This window comes from Lonchura striata, chromosome 3 (genome assembly GCF_050655825.1).
Source record: "Lonchura striata isolate lonStrDom1 chromosome 3, ASM5065582v1, whole genome shotgun sequence".
NCBI lineage: Eukaryota > Metazoa > Chordata > Aves > Passeriformes > Estrildidae > Lonchura > Lonchura striata.
In genome coordinates this window covers 90,593,727-90,616,836 of record NC_140705.1, presented here as the reverse complement: position 1 = coordinate 90,616,836, position 23,110 = coordinate 90,593,727, and the positions used below count along the sequence as shown (strand labels likewise).

The 23,110-nt window shown below is 42.1% G+C and overlaps 1 protein-coding gene across 2 annotated transcripts in view; it reads left to right on the top strand.

Annotated features, from left to right (window-relative positions):
- Positions 1 to 11,754, top strand: part of HAO1 (hydroxyacid oxidase 1) — a 30,926-nt gene extending 19,172 nt beyond the window's left edge. The window contains exons 4-8 of one of the 2 annotated variants that reach the window (XM_021540296.4): positions 1,530 to 1,705; positions 2,182 to 2,273; positions 4,801 to 4,959; positions 5,241 to 5,310; positions 5,685 to 11,754. In XM_021540296.4, the coding sequence (XP_021395971.1) occupies positions 1,530 to 1,705; positions 2,182 to 2,273; positions 4,801 to 4,959; positions 5,241 to 5,310; positions 5,685 to 5,755 (568 nt within the window). In that variant the 3' untranslated portion in view covers positions 5,756 to 11,754. The remainder of the gene's footprint in view (positions 1 to 1,529; positions 1,706 to 2,181; positions 2,274 to 4,800; positions 4,960 to 5,240; positions 5,311 to 5,684) is intronic. The other variant, XM_085577039.1, reaches the window with a different exon arrangement.
- Positions 11,755 to 23,110: the final 11,356 nt, after the last annotated feature.

The following is a 23,110-nucleotide window of genomic DNA, read 5'->3' as shown; positions in this document are numbered from 1 at the left end:
AAGAGATGGAAGTTGACAGAGCAACCTGAACTCCACCCTGATTTCTCAGTTAAAGTACAGTTTTAGGAGGAAAGCAAAAAGCCCTAATGCAACTAACATGAAAATGTACCACACTGGTATGTGTGTGCCCTATGTTGTAATTGTGCTAGAGATCTGTGTTTGACACATTATCAGTATACACTGACCTTTTACTCTGAAAGATAAAATTAAGCAATTATGAAAATAGCTTAATTTTTAGGGACAATAGAATTTTAATGCCTGGGGTTGAGTTCTTGAATGAGTCCAACAACCCAAAGACATTTGAGGAAAGAGGGAGAGCGTTTCTGAAGCATTTTGACCCCCCCTGCCCAAATATAACAAGGTTTCAAGTGAACAGGATGAAATCAGGAGAAATGGGAGTAATCCTTAAACGTTCCAATTAATCACTGCAGATTCCCAAGTGCTGCTCGGGCAGCGCTTTGTTGCAGAGGCCACGGTGAAATTCTCCTAGTGTGGGGCTCTGCTCATTTATGTGATAACTTTTTCTTGGCTTCGGGTTTTCAACAAAGTTTCAAAGCAACAACAAGGTGCCATTGTGCTCTGAAATGTATGTAAGGCAACATTCATCCAAGTGTTGATCTGCATTTTGCAGGCCAAGAAAAACAACAGTTATTTATATAATCTTATCCATGGTTCTGTTTTTCTCTGGGCACCCCACCCTCCACAAACTTAACAGCTGAAAAGCTGGATCTTGCTGAGAGCCTGCTCCTTTCTCCTTTGCTTCTGGGCCTGGAACTGAACAGAAAAGCCATGTGAAATGCTGCTTGTTGCAGGCATGAAATCAGCAGTGAAATCAGTCAGGTTCCATGCAAAAACACTCATGCACTTCCCAAAATGTGAAATGTGAGTATTAAATAGCCCAGTATGGAACAGGACACAGTTTCAGAAGAGCAGGGCAATTGGGACATGGGTGTGCTAGCACCTGTGAGATTTTGTTGCTGAAAAACCCAAGTAACAGCAATGTTTGCAAGAAAATGTGCAAAAGGGATACAAGGTATAGAGGCTGGGTTCTTGGCCTTATTGGATAGACGAAAATTCTGAATTCTTTGCAAAGTTTTGTGGACATCCATCTGTTTCACAGTGCTTAAGAAAACTATTTCCTCCCTGATCCTCTATTCCTCTCATAGCTGAATTCCCTGGGTTTTTAAAGCAAAACCCAACCCTATTTATTTTGCTATAGAAGTCAGACTATTACCTTGGGCCAGAGAAACTTGTCCCAGATTTATCACAAAACCATCACAGAAAGATAGGCTTGGGTTGAAAGGGACATTAAAGATCCAGTGCTTATGTTGATTATCAAATGCTTTGTCAGCCAAAGATTTTGGCTCACTGAGGAGTGGGATCTGATGTGCTGGAACTGGCTGTTTTTGCTCCTGTACTGCACTGCAGCAAAGCTTTAACTCGGGCATATTGAATGCTGGCATTTGGGACCCGTTGTGACTACAGCGAATCCTCCTCAGACTATTCTTCTGTGTCTTTTGTCACTTCAGGTTAAAAAATTTCTCGAGCAGTGAGCTGGCATTTTCCTCGGGGAAGGACTTTGGAGAGAACAGTGGGCTGGCTGTGTACGTCGCTGAGGCCATCGATGCCACTGTCAACTGGGAGGACATCAAGTGGCTGAGGGGGCTGACCTCGCTGCCCATTGTGCTGAAAGGGATCCTCAGGGGTGTGTAGCCCTGCTGCTTCCTGGGGGAAGGCAAAGGGAGGGCTGTCACTTCCTCCTGCACTACCAGGAACCCATCAGTGAAGGTGTTTGTAGAAGCAGCTGCTTAAAGAAGTGCCTGGTGTTGTCACCAACACCACCATTAATATGATCATGCCAGTAATTTTGCAGTGGACAGGATCATTCAGCGAAAGAATTTCTTACTGATGAGTTCTGGAACACAATAGAGAAAATAAGGGCTAGCAACCAAGGTGGCTGCTGATCCAAAGGGATAAAATGTTCTGCATCAATATTTCAAGCTACTTTTCTGGTCTTATTACTTAAAGATAAAACCTTTGTGTTCAGGTGAGACTTTGGAAGGCTGAAGCCCTAAGGTGGCTTTGCATGAGCTGATGATGGTTTACCTAGTGATTCCCTGATTGTGGTGTCTACAAGGTCCCACTTATGGCAGGACACATCCTGTTTGGGTTTCTTCCTAGCTGATGATGCCAAAGAAGCTGTAAAGATTGGGGTAAATGGGATCCTGGTGTCGAATCATGGAGCACGACAGCTTGATGGTGTCCCTGCTACTGTGAGTACTGATGTCAATATGCTCCACTAATCTCTAATTTTCTCTGCCTTTTGGCTTCTTTTGCTTTCTCTGAAAATGTGGAAGGTGGTGGAAAAACCTGAAATGCCTTAATGTTCTATGCCTTAATCCATGAGTAATACCCTCTCTCCACTTCTCTATGTATGTCACATCATACTCTGAGTTAGACACAGGCTTTCCTTGGTAAATCAAATTGGAAAATCTTTCAGATTTTTTTTTCCACTCTCCTCTTTCACATCTTCTTTCTCATTCTTTTTTTAAAAACCCTCATTGCCATTTTGCACCACTCTGAAGGTTGTATTAGGGTTATTTTTCCTCTTTTAATATTCTTTTGAGGCTTCTGAAAATTGCAGTTAAGGAACAGCTAAAGGCAGAATGAAACTCAATTTTTCTCCTTTCAAGTATTTTCACCTTTGGAAAGGGGAGAGAGTGGTTAAATTACAGTTTTTCCTTTTTCCTTTTCCTTGTCGTGCTACCCCATGACTTTTCCAAAGGTAAAAAGGATGTGAGAGTTTCTCTATTGGCAAAAAAGAAAGAAGGAAAATGAAAAAGTATGTGCTCAGGATGAAGGAAAAACCCCAAAATTCCAGTCATCACTCATCTTGCTTCATTTGGTGTGGGAAAGCTGCACAAATAAAAAGAGAATGAAAGGGAGGGGAATCAAAGCTCAATTGTGCCTCTCTGAGTATTTCCAATATGTTCTTGATGAAAAACCTCCTGTTTTCCATGATGGTTCCCTGAAGGGAGAGGGGAACAGATACTCTTGTCACCTCCTGGGAATGTATTCCCCAATTTCAATGAGGGCACTTGAGACTCTTGGGCAAGCCTGTGTGTGAGGTAATCCAACAGGAACAATGTATAAGGTTGTTAAAAAACATCATTTTGATGAACCCGTGAGAGCTCAAGAAATACAAATTAATTTTTGACAGCTGCAGCAGAAGAGAAATTTGCAAACTTCTTGTTAGGGGTTACTCCTTTGCCACACCACAGAGCAGAGGAGAACTGTTAAAGCTAATGTGTTCCCTGGATTTACAGTACAAAGAACACTACTTCACAATGGCTGTTTTTATAAAGTATCTGTATCAGATCATGTTAAATGGTTCTGATTTAGAAACATAATAATTTGCTTCAGTTTCGTGGGGTTTCAGATCATGAGCTGAACCCAAGCTGGTCAATATTTCTAGTGTCTAGTTACGCATTGAAGAAATCTATGTTTTAATTATGGTTTGCATCATGCTTTAGTTATTAGAGCACTTTAATGTTGGTACAGTTTGTCAGGATGTAGAAAGTGGTCTCTGGATATGGAAATAGATCCAAAATATGTCTGGCAAGAGAGCAAAACCAAAGGGAGGGGGAAAATCACTGCAAATGCCAAACTTCAAGAAAATTTTAATTGAAATCTAAAAACAAGCTGCACTTTCAAGTTTCCCCCCCCCATCTTCTAGTCATTTTTATCCATTAGAAAGGAAATTAATTACATCCGTATTTGAAAGATGTGGATTTGTGTGTCTTTTGTCTTACTTCCACATACTGTTTCCAGTCTCCTTAATACTTGGCTTCTGGTGGTGTTTCCTGATTTTCATGAATAGGAACTATTTAGGTGGCCTTGTAGGAAAATTTGCCCTGTAATTAATGCTCCAGGCTTGAATTCAGGAGGCTCATCCTTTCACTGGGACCTCTTGCATGGCAAGAGGAATTACTTAATTCCCTGGTTACACACTTGTAACTTGAGACCAGAAAAAGTACTTTCCCCCTTTACTTGTATCACTGGTGTAGGAGATAAGTTGAGAAAGGGGATGAGCAGAGCTCAGTGAAAGCAAACTACATGTTCATGAAAAGAAATTACTTCCGACCTTGCTCAAATCTTAGAGGAAATTTATATTTTTCTTATATTAGTAAGTTTTTCTCTATAGTCATTCTTGCAATTAGATGCATTTTCAAAAAGGAAAATGCATTAATTAAAAATTCTCAGCCTACTTTAATTTTTTCAGGCATGTGTTTCTCTCACTCCTTGTCTATAGGTCCAGTGCCTGCCTCTGGGCTTCTGAGCTTACCCTCAGGATAAATGAATGGGAAATTTAAACAGGGAGCAAAGACGATTATTTAAAAAGTGAGCTGATCCAGTTTCATCCCCTAACTAGTGAAGACTGGAAGTTTGGGAGGTAACACCACCAAAAGGCCTCCTTAGTGCTGTTGTTTCATATATTCTGGATAATAATCAGATACTGGCTTGTGTCAGATATGTGTCAGATGGCCATTTTGTGAGACCCTGCTGATTCTCATTCTGTTTATGTGACTCTCCAAAGAAATCTGACCTTTGTATGTACCTTCTACCCTGCAAAGTCACTGCTGGTTCTCAATACAAAGCTGTGTTATTTGGGTATATATTTAGGAATGCAACTGCTCATTAAGTTGCTGTAAAGCTTGGATCCTATGTGTAAGAATTGGTTCAAAAAATAAATAGGGTTTCAGGAGCAGCCAAGCTGTGTTCCTGGTTTCTCTCTCTTAGATTGATGTCTTGCCTGAAATCGTGGAGGCTGTGGAGGGGAAGGTGGAGGTGTTCCTGGATGGTGGTGTAAGAAAAGGCACAGACGTTCTCAAGGCACTGGCTCTTGGTGCCAAAGCTGTTTTCATTGGGAGACCTGTCCTCTGGGGACTGGCTTATCAAGTAAGTGAGGGAAAGCTCAAATGCATGATTTTAGATCCCTAGAGTCACTGTTTAGCCCTATAAATGCACATACCTGTGTGTCTGTGTGCACAGAGGAACATGTGTGTGTGATGCATCTGTGTGCATCCAGATCATCTGACTTGCTGTTTGCTAAAATTTGCTATGACCAACCCTCAGGATTTATGTTTGTACAGAAAACCTTTCCTGGCACACGTATGCATGTCTATGCCTACACACATAAACATACACATAATAGTTCACATTGTCTCCTAATCTCCCAGGGTGAAGAAGGAGCAAAAGAAGTTCTCCAGATGCTGAAGGAAGAGTTTCGCCTGGCAATGGCACTGACAGGTGGGACATCGACATTTCCTCTCCATAATCAAGTTTTCTCAGAGCTTTCATTTGCCCCAGGCAAGATGCTATAGCAACTCGTATGAGGGGAATGTTTGCAATCTAAACAAGTTAGTTTGTGGAGAAATGGGAAAAAGACTTGTTATCCCTGATTTATAAATGGGGAATTGAGTAGATTAGGTGAAAACATTATGTTGGGGATTTTTTTTTTGCAAGGAGAGCAATAAATCCATAGAAAAGTAGTGGCAAATCTTTGGTCACTAAGGGGTGGATATCATCTGACAGAATGGAGATTTTTATGAGGCAGTAAAAGAAAAGGTTTAGAGTCGGTTGGAAAATCAGGGGCTTGAACTGATCTGCAACTTCTCCTCCAGGATGCTGGAGAGTAGAAGAAATTGGCAGGACACTGATCCGAAGACATCAAGTATTGTTTTCCAAGATTTAGGTCTGAAGACTCTTGCCTTGTGTGTTGCCTGTTGTGCTTCCAGACAAAATTCAACTGCATTCCCTCTGTGGGCCTCCTCCTGCAATCCTGACTGAGGGAACGCTCCGCTCTGTAAGAAATCACTTGTTGAAGAAAGAACTCAAAGCAAATTTTACAGGTGTTTCCAAATCTCTTGGGCTCTTAAGGAAAGCTGCTACACTGGGAGGTGTGATTAGAGATGGGCCTTTATACAAGACCAGCATAAAAATGTCAAGGTGTTTTGCAACAAATGCTGATAATTAATTTCCATGCCTGGGAGTAATTTAGCTATTGAAGTGAAACTATAAACAGAAATGCTGAAATTTAAAATGCAAAAGATGCCTCTTGCTCACTGTTTAGAGAAACTAGACTGTAGATTGTAGAGATTAAATCTTGCTTTCTTATGAACAAAGTGTCCTTTCCCTAGTGACTTTATAAGCATCTGGGCTTGTGGCACGTAGGCTGTAGGAGCCCAGAGGACTTTTCATTGTAAGAAACCAAAAAGCAAAGAAAAATTGGGGAAACTTGGGGAAATTCAGCTGTTTAAGTGGCACAAGCCCTCTGCAATCAGACAGCTGTTATGTACGTGCGTTGGATATATGTCACATCCTTGGCTGCAAATCCCCGTAGCCCAAACTGTGCCAGCTGCCTCCACCTGGAGCTCCAAGTCACATTTTTCACCTGGACTGATTTGCTAATAGTGGCAAGGGAAGGCTGACGCTGCCTGGGAGAGTTTGTAGAATTTGCAGCCATGTGTAAAAGGGAAACTTGAATAATTGAGGCATTTACGCATGATTTGGGAAGAGCCTAGTGGCTCTGTTAAGTTTCCATGCACACCCTTAAGTCAGATAAATCTTGATGTTCTTCACTCTGCTCATGAGGAGGATGTGGAGACATGCAAGATCTGTGCCTCTCTTCTATGAACAACCCAAATATCCACTGAATTAATGAGAAATTTTGCAACTGTAAAGAAAAAAGGAGATAAGATTATAGTGTTTTCTTCTTGGGTAAACCCAAGGCTAGCTCTTCACCTGTCTCACCTCCCTTGCAGGTATGGCAGTTTTACAGGGAGCAGGGAAAGGCCACACAGGTTTTGAATATCTTGCTGTGAAAATTTAATGTTCATTTTAAAAGAAGACTAAAGAAGATAAAAACCCCTTAATTTCATGATTTCACTGACATCACCAGCTCCACCATTTGTTTCCCATCAGCCTCATGCATTCTGACTCTCCCGCTTTGCTCAGTTTGAAATATCCCTTACTGAGCTTTAGAGGCAGCTTTGTAATAAAATGATGGAATATTATAATGTGAACTAAAGCTGGGGCTGGAACTCAAAATGGGGAGAAAACCCAAAAGGCCACATGCTTGCCCTCCAGTTGTAAAATTTGTACTCTTATTTACTGCAGAATGTGGTCTGTTGTGTGAGAGTTGCGTAGCAACAAAATAAAGTTTATCTGTGCAGGGAAATATGAATGTTTCTCAGAGAACAGAGAAACATAATTTCTGCTGTTTCCTGCACTTATCATATCTGTTGCAATGTGGACTGTGTCAGATGTCAATTACAGACTAACTTCGGCAAGACTGTTTATTTAAGATAATATAAATGTTACTTAAAAGAGAGGGGCGTAATATCTTATGTTTACATGTTTAAGATCTATTTCTAAAGCTCAGAAGATGCAGTTTCCTGTCTTTGCCCCAGCCAGATTCGAGGAAAATTCTGAAACTCTGTTGTTCAGTAGAAGTTCTGATGGTGAAGAAACTGGTTTCTTTACTTGTGTGTAATTCATAGTTTCTAGTTCCTCTGGGATAAGGGGTTTACATTGTTTTTTCCCTGCCTGTTATCTGAGAATCATCTGACTGCCTTCCAGTTCAACCCTAGTAAGACTAGACAAGCATAAAAACCAAAATTAGAGCCAAATACTTAAAGGCCGTAAGACTGTTAACAGAAAGTAAATTAATTTTGTCCAGTGGAATTCTCTTTTTAAAATATTCCACAGTGAAGATAATTTATTTTGATTTTGAGACAGCCAAATATAACTACTTCTTGAAATTATTAAATAATTTTTAAAAAAGGTAAAAATTCTATTTGGTTTGGGTTAAAAAGCGAAAGACTGAGTGCCCTGAACCATTTTAAAAGCTGAACAATGACCAGGCTAAGAAAAAAAAAATCTATCTCCACATTTGCTTCATCTGGAGAAGCTGAGAAAAAACCAGAGCACACAGGTGATAGTAGATATTCCATGGTTTGTGAGAGTGTTTCTGAGGAGAACATAAGTAATGTAACAAAAAAAGTAGGTGTTTATGAAATATGTAAGTAGAAAATTATTTGTCTTAAGTAACACATGAACTCAACACATTTTAGGAACAATTAGTCATAGTCCTTAGATCAAGGTACAGAAGTAGAGGGGAGCAGAAATGTTTTGCATTTATGATGCTTTAGTGTAACTGCCTACCCAAATATCAAATAACAAACATGATGGGTTTAATAGCGAAATTATTTTCTGGCTTTACTTTGGCTTCATACTGAGTCACAAATACAAAGAAAAATTATCTACATAGAAAAAACCTAGTAAGGGGAGTGATATTTCAGTACCCAGAAAGACAACACTCACCTGGTGTGCTGGGTACTGAGAAAAATCCCAACTGGTTTGGGAGGCTGGTGAATGATCAGTAACTGAATGGGTTTCTTTAATCACCTCCCAGGATGGACCAGGAACATTCCCTGGAAAAGGAGATTGCAGCTTTTAATGAGAAAGTATTTATCACATGTTTTGTGAAGAGAGAAGAGACCGAAAGCAAAATCTGAGGGTATGAAAGAGGAGGATGATCTGGTGCTGTTTAGGAGAAAGTGGTACTTCCCAAGAGGTTCAGATGAAAGGCAGGCTCTTACACACTGGTGTTTCATGTTCAGTCTGTGTGTGGATTTCTCTGCTGCTGGCAGTTCAGAAATTCCCTTTTTGGAAGCATTGCTACAAAGTTGTCTCCTTAGCCCCAGTGAGCTCCTGGAGGATTAAACCCACTGAAAAGTGTAGAAGAGGGTGGCATTCTCCACAAAATATGCAGAAACCAGTCAGGAGGTTTGGAGAGGCTTCAGCCCTGGTTTGGGATCTCAGCAACTGAGATCAAGACATGCATTTTTAGCACTAAGTTCTAAATAAATCAATCTATTTTAAAGTGGCAAGGTCAGTGAAATGTTTTCTGGACAGCTGATATTGAGGCTGGACATGCAGGGAGCAGGGTTCTCCTAAGAAAAATAAAAACAGCATCCTTCTCTAAAAGCCCACCTTGAGCAGGTTTGGCTGTGCTGGGAACATCTTTACCATGAGGGTCTGGCAGTTTAACTCAGCAGAGGAGAGCACAGAGGTGCAGGACTGTAGGCTGGCTCAGCAGATGGCAGCAGTCAGCCAAGGGCTGTGAGAACAGGTGGAGGAGGAGGAGGTTACTGTAGCTTCAGGACAGATTTTCCTCTCTCTCTTACTTGCCTATCAGTCCTTTGAAGCAGATACCTGCTGCTTTCCGAATGTTTGGAGTGTGCACACAGGGTGGAGAATCTAGTAAGTAAATAACAGAAGTCATAATTCAGTGCACTGGAGCTGAGGAGCTGTGAAAGACATGATCTGTTTTCTTGTGACCTCCACCTCTCGCTGTGACTCCAGGACACATTATTGTGTTTTATTTTCACTAGTGGCCAAGTCAAACAAATAGCTCTGCAACTGCTAAGAACTCCACCCCCATCCCCAATTTTCCAGGTTGAACATGAAACTTGTCTGTCTTACTGGGAATTTCTGAACATAAATAAACAGACACTTAGAGTAACTCGCCTTGATAAATGGGCAGTGTAGGTCGGGGCCTGCTGGTTATGCAGGCGACTCAAAGATGAAGCCGAGCTGGGGAAGTAGGCAGGAATGGCTCTGCTTTTCTTGGCTTCTCAAATGGTTTTCAGGCTGAAATCAAATACTTGAGTGCATGAGGAAAGCTGGCTTCTGAAGTCATGATTTTGCACTGAACCTCACTGTAAGGATATCTCTTATAAAGCTAGTTTTGATGTGGAAATTTGGCTTCAAACCACACTGAAGGCCATTATAAACAACTACTTCATCACAGGACACACAGAAGTTGGCTTCCTTGAACACTCCTAGAAAGCAAGCCGAACCTTATTGAGCCATAACCTCAGCTAGTGTAAATCAGAGCAGCTCCATTGACTTCATTAGTTTATACTGATTTACACCAGCTGTGACTGCAGCCCACAATACAGCAAGATATGTCAGCTTTTAAATTCTGTCACTGGGTGTTGAACAAAACTGGTTTTAAAACAAAACTGGCAATCCCAGATTTAGATCCTAATGAGATGCAGCGCTGTAATTGTTTCATGATGCTTATATGCTCCATTTTGTTTTCATTTTTGCATTGCTTCTGTTTTTCTTATCTCCTGCCAAACAGAGGAAGAGTATCGCATATGTTACATTCATAACAAAGATGTTTTGCTGCATCAAGAACACATCTTCCAGATGCAAAATGCCTTTGTGTTGTAGCTCAGCTTCTTCCTTTGCATAGGTACATTGGTTATGTGCAATATAAGAATGTCCTTGAGGGCAGCCCTGTGTTTCCCTGGGGCCTGAGCTCTGGAAAGGGGCACCCAGAGGGTGTCCCAGGGGAACTTCAAAGATCTGATTCCCCCTTAGGGATTTCCAGCTCCTATCTCATCATTCCAGGTGGGTAGGATGAATTATGTCCAAGAGCACCCTGATAGGACCGCCCTGAGACCATCAGTACTCTGTCACAGACCTTCATGGTGCTCAAGTAATTATCCACACTGAGTAATCAATTGGCACCTCTTATGGTGTGGAAGGATGGGGGTTGCATACAGATGAATTATTCAGCCAAAGGGAAGATATTCATATAACTAGACTTGACAGTGATTAATATTGGTTATTACTTTATGACAGCATCAGTTGTAAGTTGTAAGGTCAAGGCAGTGCTGTGCACAGCAGAGATGCTTTTCTGCAGGCAGCAGTCTCTGCTCAACAGAGTCTGAAGGGTAAATTGACAGGCAGAGGTAGAGAAAGTCTCTCTCTAAAATGGGGACAGAAACAAATTATTCCCCCAGCTGAGTCCCTTCACTTTCCCTTCCACTACCTTAATTCACTGTTCTCCCTTAGGCAGGTAACACTGGGGTGGACAACACACACCACAAATACTCAACAACCATGGGGAAGGTCCACAGGTAACAGAGCAGAGGTGGTTTAGGAGAACTGAAGATAGTGGATTTTAAACACTTAGTTGTCATTAAAAAGGTTCCTGGAAAGCATGTATTCACCATAAGGTTTATTTCATGTGAGATGAGTCTCATTTTTGAGAACAGTCACCAAGACTTCAAAGGAAAGTGTCAAGATTCTACAATAAGGTGACATGGCATAAACTCAGCTGTTACACAAATTCAGGATGGGTATTGTGCACATCTCTATTCTATGGTCAGCAAATTAGTTCAGCATGTTCTGTTACCAGACCCAGAAACCTAGCATGAGTGTGAGATAAACAATCTTCCTAACAGGTGAAACCTGAACTCTGATCAGAGATGGGAATTCAAACAGCAGGATCATCTCCCATACCTAAGCTTCCTTCCTCTGGATCTGTACACAAATTCTATCAAAGAAAGAGACTGAAGAGTGTAGGTGGGGGTCTCTGTTATAATTTTAATGCAAATTGTCACTAACTTAGGAGTTACATGTCTGTAGCCTTCCCATTAGGTATTTAAGAGCAGCAAACATTACTGAATTTGGTATAAATTCTTTTTGGCAAGCTTATGTCTCTACCCAAGAACCTGGAAGAACTAAAGAAGTGCCCTTCATACAAGAAACTCCACTGGCAAGCTTTTTGAAAGAGTTACAAGCAGAAAAATCTATTTTAGGAAAAGGGAACTTGTGTTTTCCTGAGATTGTGACCAACAGAATATATCTGCAATTAAAGAGTTCAAGCTGGCACTAATCCACCTCATTTCCTCACTGCCTGCTGGTGAGTTTGTTCCACAGCTCCTAATCCATGGCTGTAGGACTGGGGGCTATGGCACTGCATCTCACTGTGTGCTGTGTGTTTACTGCCATGCCCACACCAGCCCCCACTGTGACATCCTTGGGTGACCTCGCACAGGGAACCTGGGATGAGAAGGATGGGTGGGACTTCTGGGCAGAGTCTTTGTCCTTTGGAAATAGTAGGGCATGAGTTCATGAGTTATGGACAGGTGTGAGTGTTGTTGGGGTGTTTTCGGTGAGAAGGTAAGAGCTCATTTTCCGTTTTCAAGAGCCCCCTACCTGGGATTCAAGTTGAAGGTTTGCCATACCAGACAATGGACCTGCATAGGTGGGACTTTGGTGGCCTGTGGTACTTCAGCAGCACTTTATGTCAGCGGAGAAAGAACTGAGTCTTGTGGCAGAGGAACACAGTCCCTGGTTGCCATACAGCATCCACAGCCATGGTAAGGAATCTGCAGAGGAGACTGGTAAAGACCTTCAAGTGAACCTACAGGCTCAGTTCTCCCTACCTTCCCAAGAGACACCAAAGTTTTCATAGCTTTCACTGGAACTTTTGTGGGTATCCCATCAAGTTCATAGTATTTGAATTGGTGGGACTTACAGCTGTCATGTGAGGTGCTTGATGGTTGCTTTTATCAGGAATTTTGAGGCCACAGCTGGAGGAAAGCAGTGAGTTCTGTGGCAAGGCTACTGTGGTGATTATTCTTAGTTTGGCAAGACCTGTGGAGTAACCTTCTAAATGCTGCAGGGTATTTCCCAGACAATCTTGCCCTTTTACAGTCTTGGTGTTGAATCATAGAATGGCTTGGGTTGGAAGGGACCTTAAAGCTCATCTAGTTTCCACACTCCTGCCATGGGCAGGGGCATCTTCCACTATACCAGGTTGCTCAGAGTTTCACTCAATCCATCTTTTGTGAATGGAAAGACAAACAGTCCCAGTGCATGACATGCACACTTTAATATATAAATAACCCAAATAGATTATGATCTCTGTACTTCACTCTCTGTGTTATTTATCCATAAACCATACCTTAACCAGATTTGGTCTCCCAGCCTTTGCTTTTTGTGTGCTCCCTGCTAGCAGGCTGAGAGACATCTCTGATAGCTCCAGCTCCAGTTTATGTTCTGGTTATTCAGTGGTGCCAGAGAGACTGGGAAGACCTCCTGGTATCATTGACAGTCCTTCTCCTGTTAGTCTAGGGACAGGCACTTGCAAGTAGTTATGTGCAGGTTTGTAACTGCTGCATAACAGACTACAAAACCACACTCAACTGAAATAATTAGCTGGCATGCTAATGAGCATAAACCCAGACAGTTCAAACATCTGTGTGTCTGCTTTTTATCTGTTTCAAGTGTGTTTGGTTTGGGCGTACATGTCCCCTCTGCAACTATAAAACCATACTTTTGATCTATTGCAGAAAAGCCCTTTTACCATAAAGATAAAAAGATAAAGAAAATTATTCTTTTTGATTCTCAATCCTTTTTCCATTATTGTTCTGATATGGACGCAACCATATTGTCAAGTTATTATAGAGGATGTAGAGTGCATCCAAAGAACAAGGAACTGTAGAACACATCCAGCCCCCTAGCTCGTTTATTAATTTGTGTTTCTGTTTACTGATGTGTTTGGAAATCTTCAGTACTATGTGATGAGCAAAGATGTTGGCTGCAACATAAAATGTGTCTCAGCCAACACTGTGGCTGCTGCCATGATTTCTAGAGCTGTGGTTGTAGCACAATCATTCCATTCTGAATTTGTGCACTGGATAATTTACCTTGGAAGATTTTTGCTGCCTCTGAGAAGCTTTTTGGTTATTAACACAGGACAAGCAATGTGTCTATTACTACAAATATTAATACATTGGAATGGAGGAGACAGCATCCTGAGCTACCATTTATCAGTCTCACCTTCCCACTCTCATGAGAAAATTGCTATGGATAAATACCTTGAAGCTTCTCTTTCCTTTTCTACTTGTAACCAGCATGGACTCTATTGCCACTGCCTCACCAGGTGCAAGGAAGCGTCATTGTGATTAGTTTTGTTCATCCTTATTTTTGTTTGTAGTGCTGTCCATAGTTACTCCATCCTGCTGTGCCACGTCACCACGATAAATGCCAGAACAGTGCATCCCAATATCTGAGTGTTCAGTGAAGTGTGTAAATTAATTACTCTTCACTTGTGCTGTCACATAGAAACTTCCGTTGCCCCAAAAAGATGGTTTTAAGCAGCACAACAGTATGTAAACAGCTGATAAAAACAGGACCATCAGCCTGGTAAAAATGTTGGATTTTTGGGATGTAGTGCAAAAAAAACAGAGTGTAACTTTAGGGGATTTTATTTGTTGTCAAAAGCAGAAATTCCTAGTAAAATGTTTTCTACTTGTGAATTTAAATTTTCCAAATCAAGCAATCCTAAGTCCATTCCACCACATGATTTAGATATGTACAACAAAACTTTGCACATGTGTCTGGTTAAGGGGCTGCCTGTTGATCTCATGTGTGTAATGTGCAGACTCCAAGCAGCTCCCAGTTGTATGTGGGAGCAGAGGAGCTACGCTAAAGTGTGTATTCAGCATCTGCCTTATAATTTTTCCTGCCCTGACCATGTTCACTTATGTCTTGAGGATAAACCTGTGTCTAATTTCCCAGAGGTGAAACCTTTTTGCCATGCAGGACCCAACACCTCTGCAGCCTTTGCCATTGCAAATATTCCAAGAAGTGTACACAGATCAGTAAAAAGATGGAGTGAGTACATGATCTTAGTTTGGAGGTGCAGGTGAGATGATTTTGAGGATCTTTTGTCACTAAAAAGAACATACATGGTGCTGTGCATGAAAGTTGAAGGTATTTAAAACAAAGCATAGAGCCTTTTTCTTTTAGCAACAAGGATTATGATTGTTGGAATGTTCTCAAGGCATATGGTAAATTGTCCTTTGTAGTCGTTAAATTTTTTTAGAAGATATTGACAAAAATATATTGGAGACTTGTTGATTGAAATGTTCTGGTTTTCCATGGTCAAAATTAAATGGGGTGATTGCAACATCTTTAAAACTTCCTGAGTCTATTGCCTTCCTTTAAGAAGATGATGTTTTTGGTGGTAATTTTTTTATTTATGCCTGAATCTATGAGAATCAGCTACAAAAAATTGTACCAGTTTCCTGATCACAAACAGTGCTGAGCCTCTTCACCAAGACTTCCCAATGGCTCTGGGCATTTAGGATTTTTAATCCTCTGTGAGCCAGTGTTGATACCTTGCTGAAGTAGACTCATTAAAGCTCTGCACTGTCATCTTGTTTCTCTGACATCTCTGCTTTTGACTTTGCTGGTGTAGCTACATCAGATATCCCACTGTCTTGCTGACCCACAGTAGGTTTGAGAGCATAATTCCACGCTTTGTGAAAATGGAGCATTTCTAAAGCAGCAGACCCTCACTAATCTGCAGAGAGAAAAGACCTATGACAGGCAGTGGGGATTCCATTTTCAGGATTCAGGGTTTAAGACAGGCTTAAAGGAGTCTTATTAAAAGTGTTTTCCAGTGCATGTGGCTCTTTCTGACAGCACCCAGGTGGTTAAGAAACCAGCATTAAGAATAAAAGCCATTTCTCTTTTCTGCACAACAAATTGTTCAAGTGTCTGGTATTCAATTCAGAAAGGAAACCTGCAGTCATGTCCCCTGAAATAAACCAACCAACATTTTGAGCTGCCAACACTTCTGTCTATTACGTCAAGGCATCGCAAAGTTTAAAGCATAGCAAAGTAATATATATATTTTTTTTTTCAGTAATCCCAGGGTAAATATTAGGTAGACAACATTTCTGCTTTGCGCATTAAAAGCCCGAATGAATTTGAAAAGCCTGCAAGTGCACTTTGGGGATTTCAGAAAGTGTCATTTGACCATGAGCTAAGACCAGGAGCTGCCATTTTGCAGAAGGGGCAGGAGGGAAAGGCGTTTGGTCTCATTCATAACTTCACAGCTACTGCAAATATCAGCTGATGAATATTTATGTTATGACTGGCAGAGGCCCGAAAGGCAAACGGGGGAGGAGCGGAGGGGGAAGCTTAAGTTAGGAAAATGGTTGTCTGATCTCTGTGGGATTTCTTTACCAACACTTTCCATGCTTGAACAGTAGCTGCTGAATGAAATCATTATGAACTGAGCCCCTGTGCAGGAAAACAAGGTTTGTCAAGACTCCGTTTGTTAGCACCTCATACTTTGTTTGAACTGTGCACATTTGCTGGGCCCTGTAAAGGGAAGTTTTTCTTTTCAAATACTCTATAGAGTGGACCAGTCTTCTTTTGTTTAGTCATGGTTTAATTAGTATTGTACTTGAATTTAAAAAAAGTAAAAGAGGTGAGTGCCATTCCTCTCTATATAACATAATCTCAAAGTAATGTATTTCTTCATATTTGTATTATCTCAAATCAAGCATTGAGAGAGGAAAAATCCCAACCTCTTCCTTTTGCCTTCACCAGGCTGTAAATTAACAGCAAGGAACAACTTTCAATAAACCTCACCAATATGACATCAGCATTGGGATGGATCAAGCCCAGGAAGGAAACTGGCTTGAAAAAGGAACCACTGGAAGGCAGCAAGGGCTTAGCAAAGTGATGGTGGCTGTGGGTGGGCGGGCTGAGCCCCTCCACAGCATAGGACCACAGGCTTAGAAGTTTAGGGCTTTGTGAAATGCGAAAGAAATAAGGCAGGCAGCCCGAGTTAGATACACAGAAAAAAATATAAGTGCCCTCAACCAGTTCGTGACCTCAGAAAATGCTTCCGCAGGGGTTCTGCAGATTCACCACCCTCTGCTTCAGAGGAATAGGGAAAAACCTGGATTTTGACTACTGTACTTCTTCAGAAAAAAGTCCCTAAATTTGGGTCTAATATGTTCACTTTTTCTCTGGGTGCTGGTGTTTCTTATACTGCTTATTTAGAGACACCTCAATGCCTTTACAAGAACGAAAATCTTCAGGAAAAGCCCACATGCAAGAAACCACTCAAGACCCACTCTCAACTTTCTTTATTCCTTTCTACTCCGTTGGAAGATCCCTGTGTGTCCCATCTACAGGAACCAGCAGATGGTGCTGCAATACACCAAGTATTTATTTCCCTGGCAAGGGAAAACCTGGGATAGGCTTACTCAGGGTTGCCCCCGGCTACTTGTAGCCCCTGAGGGAAAGCACTGTCCGCCTTCCCCCACGGCAGCCCGGTGCAATGGCAAACGCAGCCGGTGCAGCTCCACTGCTTCTCGAGGGCGGGACAGAGAGTGTCCCCGTCGTTATTTCCGAATATCCGAAGAAGTTTCAGGTGGGGAGGGGTCTTTGGGAGGGGTTTGGGAGAGGCAAGGCAGCCATGAGGCCCCGGCGCTTTGCCCTCACGGTGAGGGTTTTGGCTGGCTCCCCTCAGTGAGGGCTCCCATGTTTGACTCCTTCCCCGCCGCTTTTGTCGGTGCTAGGTTTGTGCCCGCGGGTTGGAATGAAGGTGCTTGGGGTGTAAAGAAAGTCCAGTTTTTCCTCAATTTTTTTTTTTTTTTTTTAAAAACCTCAACCTCCCAAGAAATAATGGTGAATTTGTGTCCAGCCTGCTACCAGCCCAAGAGGAATCTTGGGGTGCTTCCCTCCTCTCAGCGTGCTGAGGGCCACCCAGTTGCTGCCTGCACCACCTGGCTCCAGCCTCTGTGGTGAAAATAGTGAGGAAAAGCCTCCCAATAAAAGAACTGGAGAGAGACACGGGAAAATTGGACTAAGGTGCAGAAACACATGCAAGGACAATGAGCAAGCAGGGCGTACTCATGTGCAGGGGCTCTGTAAAACATGGCAGGGTGACCTAGGACCAGTGTGGATTTGGTGCCTTTTTTTTAATAGATAAAGTTATGTGGAGAAAAGGCAACTTCTTGAAACATTTAGTATTTATTTCTGAGATGGTACTACCAGCACCTGTAAACCCATGGTGTGCTGTGGGGAGAAGGGGTTGAGGAGATGCTCACCAGCAAGCAGCCGGGAGGGAAGGTACAAATAGGGAGGCAAAGATTAGGGAAGGATATAGGACAACCCTGTGCAGCTGTTTTTCTTATACTACTGAACTGTACAGTTGAAAAAATATTTAAAAAGCAAGGGATGTGCCAGGAGTACTAGTGTGTCCCGCTTATGGATGCTTGGGGCATTCTGTGCAAATTGAACTGCCCCCAACCTTGTTTTTTTGAATGGCTTAATATTGCAGAAGTGGAAGGGAAGAGCAATAAGACACTTGGAGTGTGGAGCCTTGTTGCAGAAGATAGATAAATATGATTATCCATAAATAATACAGCCAGGATGAGAACAGTTCTCCCAGCTAGCAGGACAATGCCCCTGCCTACGGATGGGTCCTGGGGTCAAGTGGACGGTTCCATCCCACCCCCCAAATGATGTATGGTTCACCCTGCACCTCTATCCCTCCCCTAAAACATCAAGTGCCTGTAACCCCATTGGCCCGAGCCTTGTTCCAACCCACCTTGAAGCTCCCTGAAAAGGGGTCTCTGAGGGGCCAGACACGCTCTTGGAACTTCCTCCTCTCTCTTGGAACTTCCTCCTCTCTCTTGGAGCTTCCCATCCTCTTAGAACTCCCCCTCTCCTGGAGCATCCTTTTGTCTCTCCCCTCCCCCACCCTCTCAAGCCCTGCCACGTGCCGCATCTGGCAGCACAAGGCAGGACCCTTCTGCATCCCCAATAAACCTGATCCCCCAAGAGCAAACATCAGAGATCTCTTGCCTCAATCCATCTACACTGTCCTGGAGCAGGCAAATATCGCAACAGAGCCTTTTCCCTGATCTCTCTGGCACCAAACTGCACCTGAGTGACCTGAGGACAGAAGCAAAGCCTGCCTGCTCCCATCTTTTCATTGCTGTAATCCAAAATGTGGAGGTTATTTCAGTGTGGAGGCTGTATGTGAACAGGGTCTCAGTTTTGGGGGATGTTTTTAGTTAAAAAAAAAAAATATGCAGATGGGATGAGAAGGATAACCTGTGTATGATTCACTGAACAGGTGGGGAGGGGCCTTGATGGAGCTGGAGCGATTTGTATCCAGGGAATGTGGGGGCTGTACCCAGAGGTTTGCACACTGATTCTCCACAGACTGCAGTTGTAGCTCCCAGGACTGAGACAGCCCACATTCCTTTCACAAGTAAATAGCAAAACTTTTCTTTTCACTGCAGGGTTATTTGGTCATAGTGAGTCATGTGTGTGTGTTGGTGTGTGTGTGGAGGCTTCTGGTTGGGTTTTTTATCTGCTCAGTAGCTTTCTGGGAAGGTGACACAATTGTTTTTAATCAAAAGCACCTAGGAAAACCCGTTCCATAAGAGAGGTTATTCATCTCAGTGAGGTAAAAAGGATGGAAAGACAATTACTGTGTCTTGTGGCTAATACAATATGTGACTCAAAACATTAAACAAGAATGCTGCTGATGTAATAGCCTCATCTCCTCAACTTGAATCCAATCTGAAGCATCAGGCTGAAACATGAAGTAGTTCCCCTGAAGCCAGACTGCTCTGGCTTTGCATCCAAAGCCACTGAAGTTAGTCCATAACCTAGAGGAATTGGAGCTGTTTAAGTGGTTAATTCCTATTACAAACAAAATTGGGAGATCTCTACTGTAGTCTTTATGTTTTGATTTAGCATGTAGAAGGTGGAGTTCATAAGTAGCCTCATGAATCATGAAAAGGTTGAGAAGGACCTTAAAGACCATCTCATCCCACCCCTCCTGCCACGGGCAGCAACATCTTCCACTAGACCAGGATGTTCAGGATCACATCCAGCCTGGCCTTGAGCACTTTGAGAAGGTGAGCTCTGTGCAATTGAACAAATAATTTAACTTGTCACATTTATATTTCAGAATACAGCTGTTGGGGTGACAATAAAAATTATTCTGTAAGAAAATTGGAAAATTATGGGGAAATTCAGTGAGTATCCCAAAGGACTTGAATTTCTTTTCAGTGAAGCATTAGTAGCAATTTTATTTGCCATATGAAGTGAGGTGATTCTTCTTTTGGAACTGTCAATGTTCTTTCAGGTGCAGTGATGCACCAGTGTGAGTGATACTCTTGATTCTCTGTATAATTTGGATGATGCGCTTGATATCCTGTATACGAAGAAGCACAGTTGTTGGAGATACTTCCAGCACTTAAGGTTTTTCAAAATTACAGCTTGCAAACATTAGTTTAAAAGAGGCAAGCAATTCAGATTTTAAAAGAATGCTAATTACAGAAATCTCTTCCTGAGCTTAGCTCTTCTGTTCCTCATACATCACATTTATGGTTTTGGGACCTGAGCTCAAGCATGGAGCTGCTTCATTTCTTCAGGTGGAAGATCTGGAAGGACACAAAGCTTTAGGTAGGTAAACACTGATTTTGTAGCAAAACCACATGGCAGCATTTTGGAGAAGGTGCCTTTGAAGGGTGGGGGCTGGATCATCCTGCCTGTGGGAAAGCTGCAAAGGGGTTGAGCTCCTCAGTGTGGGGTTAAAGGGGCTGGGGTCTGACTGAGGCAAAAAGATAAATGAGCTGATGTTCCCTGGAAAAGGGTGTGCTTCCACCAGCTCCCAAAATGGGACTGGTTTTCTGCTTTAGAGCCAGCCACAGGATGTAGAGTCATATTTGTGTGACTCTTGTAGCATTGTACTGCACTGGATGATGTTTATTTAGTGAATATTTATTTATTTCCCAAAATACAGCCCTACCATGTTTTGCAATAGAGTGGCAAATACTGCTTTGTTTGTCAACTATGGGGTGTACTGTGGATGGCGAGTGATTCATTGCTCAGCAGGCGAGAATTTAATTTGTAAGAGATGTCTGTAGTTTACATTTAAAAAACCCTCTAGTTTATGTTCCAAATTATTGTGAGAATGATAATAATTTGTATGAACTTCCAGAGGTAGTTAAGGTAAGTGGAAGATTAGGCTTCTAACACCTTGCCAGATTCGGCCATAGTTTTGTGCAGTCAATTTAAAAGAAAAAAATACATGTTAGCCGTGATTTTGTTTCTGATTTCAAGGAGATTTAATTTTGTACCTAACTTTGGGATGTGATGTGCACAGTTGTTACCCCTGAAACTGAACAAAAGCAAAGCAGATGAATTTCAGTTTTCTTCTGGAAGTCCATGGACTTTGGGAGATCACAGTATACCCTCCTATCCAGGAGAGTCTCATGTGATTTGAGGTGTTATTATAGACCTTTTCTACATCTGTACTCAGGGTAGATTCATGTTTAAGTGGAAGCCCAGCAAGGCCACAGCCAGGATGTGGCATGGGTGACTCAGTAGGTGGTACACTTCCTTCTCCATCAACATTGAATAAGTGTCCTTTGTGGTAATGGATGGGTCAGCTCCTGGCTGACATGGAGAAGAGCTAAGTCACTGCTAAGGCTTTGGTGCTTGTACAGCAAAGTCCCCTGTCCTCTGAGAAACACAGATTTTATTCAGGCTGTTCAGCTGTGACATGGCTGGACTTTGTGGGTCTGCAAAGTGACAACTGGATTTAATTGTACCATCCACAATTCCAAATCCCTGGTATTCCAGTGCTTGGACCCTATGTGAGGGCACAGGGGAGGCTCCTTCAGCTATCAGAGGTCTCCCAGCAGCAAGCCTCCAGAGACGGGAATAAAACAATATATCCCATAGTTCTGAACATCTCTGAAACCTGCCAGGGCTCACAAATGACCAAAGCATGCATGAGTTCTGTTCTGCTTTAAAAATGAAAAAAAAACCAAACATGTAAAACTCACATCTCAGGGCAGTAAAAATGTTTTTTCACCTTAAAGGTTATTATTTCAGAGGATATTTTCATAGTGGCTGAAAAAGAAACTGGAAATCCCATATTATTTCTCCTTCCCTCCAGACCCTTTCTGTGCCCAGAATTTTATCTGGTGTGAGGAAAGGGCTCCCTGGATAGAGAGAGATGTTTGAAGGCATCATTTAGGTGTCATTTGCCACATGGCTCGAATGCAGCTGGCTGACTGCTGAGATGGCATCTCCACTGTGCATGACACAGTAAGGGGCTTTCTTTTCCAAATCCTGCCTCAAGGAACAGAGGGGGAAAATATTAGAGAGTTTAGTTATAAAATGGAGAGAATGGTGCTTCTGAAGTAAGCACCTCAGATACAGAAATATACAGATACAGCTCACTGCTCTGGAAGTGTTCCCACAAACAGTAAGATACAGAGTTGTTTCTCTTTGGCTGCAACTGGGCACTGAACCTGAAATTAAATAGCAAAATTTGTAGTCCTGACAAAATGAAAATTGTTTTCTGAGTTCATATCACATTTTAAATCTGCTTTTATTGTAGCCACAGAAACAAACAAAAAGAAACCCAACAAAACATTATCATAAACTTTGATTATGCAGCAGAGTTTTATGGCAAATGCCACTTTCTGTATCTCCAGAGTTCCAGTGTTGGTAGGCTCTTGGCCATGTAAGAAAGATCACACTGCTTTTCTTTGTAAGGATTTGAGCATCATTGACTGCCAAGATTACAGAAGGTAGATATTTTTTCTTCCTGTAGAAATGATGTCTATGTTATTTTTTTTTTACTACATTAACTTATTATATGGGCTTACATAGTCTTATGTTACTTTCAGTAAAAGGTATTGTGTCTTTCTGAATGCTTCTGTGGCCTCACTTTTGTTCCAATAGAGATCTAGGTGTTCTAAATGCTTGTGCTACCAGAGGGATCTGGATCTTTAACCTGCACTGGGACCATTGAGAACCCCTCAAAGTGCCTACTTATGCTGAAACAATTTTGAGAAGCTGATCTTTAATCTGTCTCCAAGCACCTTGTTTGCACTTTTTCTGTAGAAAGATCCTTCTGACAGAAGGTAGTACTGACTTAGGAGCTGGTGGTTGTGATGATGCTTGTGTCAGTTGTTGTTTCATAGCTGGATGCAGCTCCAAGGACAAAATAATCCGAGGCACCTGTTGGTAAATTACTCCATTCAGGACAGAGCAGAGGAAAGGATCATGTGTCTTTATTGGTGAGGGTAGTGGCCAGAGTAATTTTTCCACTAGAATGTAACTGTCTGTACTGCCTGCATTGTAAGAAGAGAGGGTAAGAAAAATACCTTAAGTTATATCCTGGTTAGTCATGCACAAAGGAACAAATGCTGAGGGAAATTTTCACTCAGCTGTAATGCTTACTCATGGTGGGTGTTGCAGTTTCTTTAACTAGAGGCTCTTAACTGGGGATTAGTGGTCCAGAGAGGGAATGACTACAGCAGGAAACAGTGGCCCAGTTAGTCCTGGGGCTCCAGAGAGTTTATACCTGATGCTGATGTTGGGAACATTTTAT